At 34.2% G+C, this 2,266-nt stretch overlaps 1 protein-coding gene across 8 annotated transcripts in view; it reads right to left on the reverse strand.

Annotated features, from left to right (window-relative positions):
* LOC108752142 (probable nuclear hormone receptor HR3) overlaps nucleotides 1-2,266 on the reverse strand; it is a 107,214-nt gene that overhangs the window by 23,421 nt on the left and 81,527 nt on the right. For 5 of the 8 annotated variants that reach the window (XM_018492790.1, XM_018492791.1, XM_018492785.1 and 2 more), the window contains one exon: nucleotides 279-506. In XM_018492790.1, coding sequence (XP_018348292.1) covers nucleotides 279-506 — 228 coding nt within the window. Of the gene's footprint in view, nucleotides 1-278; nucleotides 507-1,099; nucleotides 1,489-2,065; nucleotides 2,083-2,266 lie in introns of those variants that run through there. The other 3 variants (XM_018492788.1, XM_018492786.1, XM_018492787.1) reach the window with 2 other exon arrangements.

Here is a 2,266-nt window from a genome sequence, read left to right on the forward strand (position 1 = left end):
TATATATATAAATTCTTTTATAAACGAAGAGATTCATAATCTTGTCATATATGTGTCTAATCAAGTCATGGCACTTATGGTGCAAAAGTAGTTCTTCCTATATAAAATTTGAAAATGACATAAATGTGAATCGTATACTTTTCTAACACGAGAATAATGTGCGAGGAGAAGATATAAAGCTTTACATCTTTCCATTTCGAGAATCCCACCGAGTGACAAGAACGATTCGTCTCTCTGAAAGAAGGTGACAAAAGGTTGGAGCAGTTGAAAGTACTCACCATCTCTTGACATGCCGAGGCGTAGGCACTTTTGCAACCGACAGTACTGGCACCGGTTTCTGTTTACACGGTCGACCACACAATTCTTGTTCCGCGGACATTGATAGTTGACGACCGACGACTGCGACCGCCTGAAGAAGCCCTTGCAGCCCTCGCAGGTGATCACACCGTAATGTACGCCGCTGCTCTTGTCCCCGCATACCTTGCATGGGATTATCTCGATCTGAGCTGTAACCATAAAAGAAACGAGCAACTCAATTATGAGCTCAAATCAAAATGTCTTGCAAAATTTTTCCTTGCTTCATAACTTTTTTTATTTCATAGTATAGATAATACTTCATCAAACTTCAAGATTCATTCATATACATCCAGCAAAGTACTAACGGATTTTCATTCTTCTGCCATCTTTATTATAATTCATTTCAAATTTCTTCGCTTCGAAGATTTCCATTAAATTACTAAAAAAATGAATGTATGTAACGATATATTATGATTTATTCATCAAGAATATATTATAAAATGCATTCTTTCTGTGTGTGTGTGTACTTATAAAATAAAAAGTAAACTTATAAGTAATGTAATAGTGTTCCTTAAATTATATACGTAGTTCTAAAATTCAAATCAATGTATAATCGCAATAAATATATTAATTTTAAGCCGCGCATATAATCATTTTATTCTTTATTCTTCTTTAAAGTATTGTATCCATTGTATTAATTGTGAATCGAGTTGGAAGTAATCGACATTATTTTAAGAAGTTTTAATATATTTACAATCCAATTGTAAATATATCACCTAGTTCATTTCTTTAATGGCTCTACCTCGTATCGAATTAGCCTGCAGTCTACGATCGTCGAGGATCGCGCTGCTAGCATCGGAGGGAGGCTGCGCGGATCTCTCTCTCGATCTCGATCTTTCCGTCGGCTGAGGACTCGTACTGTCCGCACCCCACGTAGGCCCGCCAAATCCTGACACACTTCCCTCCATTTACAGATATTTCTTGCTGGTTTCATTTACGATCTATCGCGAGGACAATACCGGCTCGATTCTGAAGATCCACGTGTACGATTACAATCGAAATCAGTCGTCCGTCGAATGGACGTCCTTAATTAGTCTTTAATTGAGTCTTTGTCTTAAATACGCACCATTCATTTTCACGATATACTTTATGTGGAATATTACATAAAAATACATAGCCACTCTCAAAATGCGTTCGTCGAATTGTTATTTAATCAAGTAATAATATTTAAAAAATTAATACAAAGCGATGTAAAATATTTTGAAGACTAAGTTTATTATTATTGGATGTTTTGATTTTGAATCGTATTCAAAATCAAAACTAGCGTAAATTATTTTCTTACATACTTTGAAGTAAGAACAGTATTACGAAAGAAATAACTGAAGAAATTTTAAATTAGAAAACTTAAAGGAAACTTATTAAATTCTGTTTTGGCAAAAACTGAGTTGTTTGTTAAACAACTCAAAATCTATCGTTTCTTTTTATCTGCTAGGGTTAGATCAAATTCCTCTTTTCTTATCGACGCTGACAAAGATAATGGCATTCAAACATACACACATTGTGCAATCGCAATTTAATTCGATTTCCAGTAAGCACTGGTATAAACTGTGTGACATGTATGTGTATTAAATTCACAGGCTAAAGATCATCTTTTAGAGTTAATAATTATTGAAAATTGTAATTTCGTTAAATTTTAGCTCAATCTCTCAATTTGTTAAAGAGTGGACTCGTAGATTTTGTTACTCTACATTATTAATAAAAAACGTACTCAGGCATTGAAACAAAGAGATGTAGAAGAACTTTTCACTCGCGTAATTACAGAATTATTCTTTTAACTTTCCGAAAAAATGAATCGGTGATTTAAAAAAGTTTACATAAACAAATTTGGAAACTCTCAACGGCAGGGCTTGTTAGCGGCGAGAAAAAATTCAGTACGACGGAAAACAGTTTCGTAAAGCGGGGAAAAAGG

This window comes from Trachymyrmex septentrionalis, unplaced genomic scaffold (genome assembly GCF_001594115.1).
Source record: "Trachymyrmex septentrionalis isolate Tsep2-gDNA-1 unplaced genomic scaffold, Tsep1.0 scaffold56, whole genome shotgun sequence".
NCBI lineage: Eukaryota > Metazoa > Arthropoda > Insecta > Hymenoptera > Formicidae > Trachymyrmex > Trachymyrmex septentrionalis.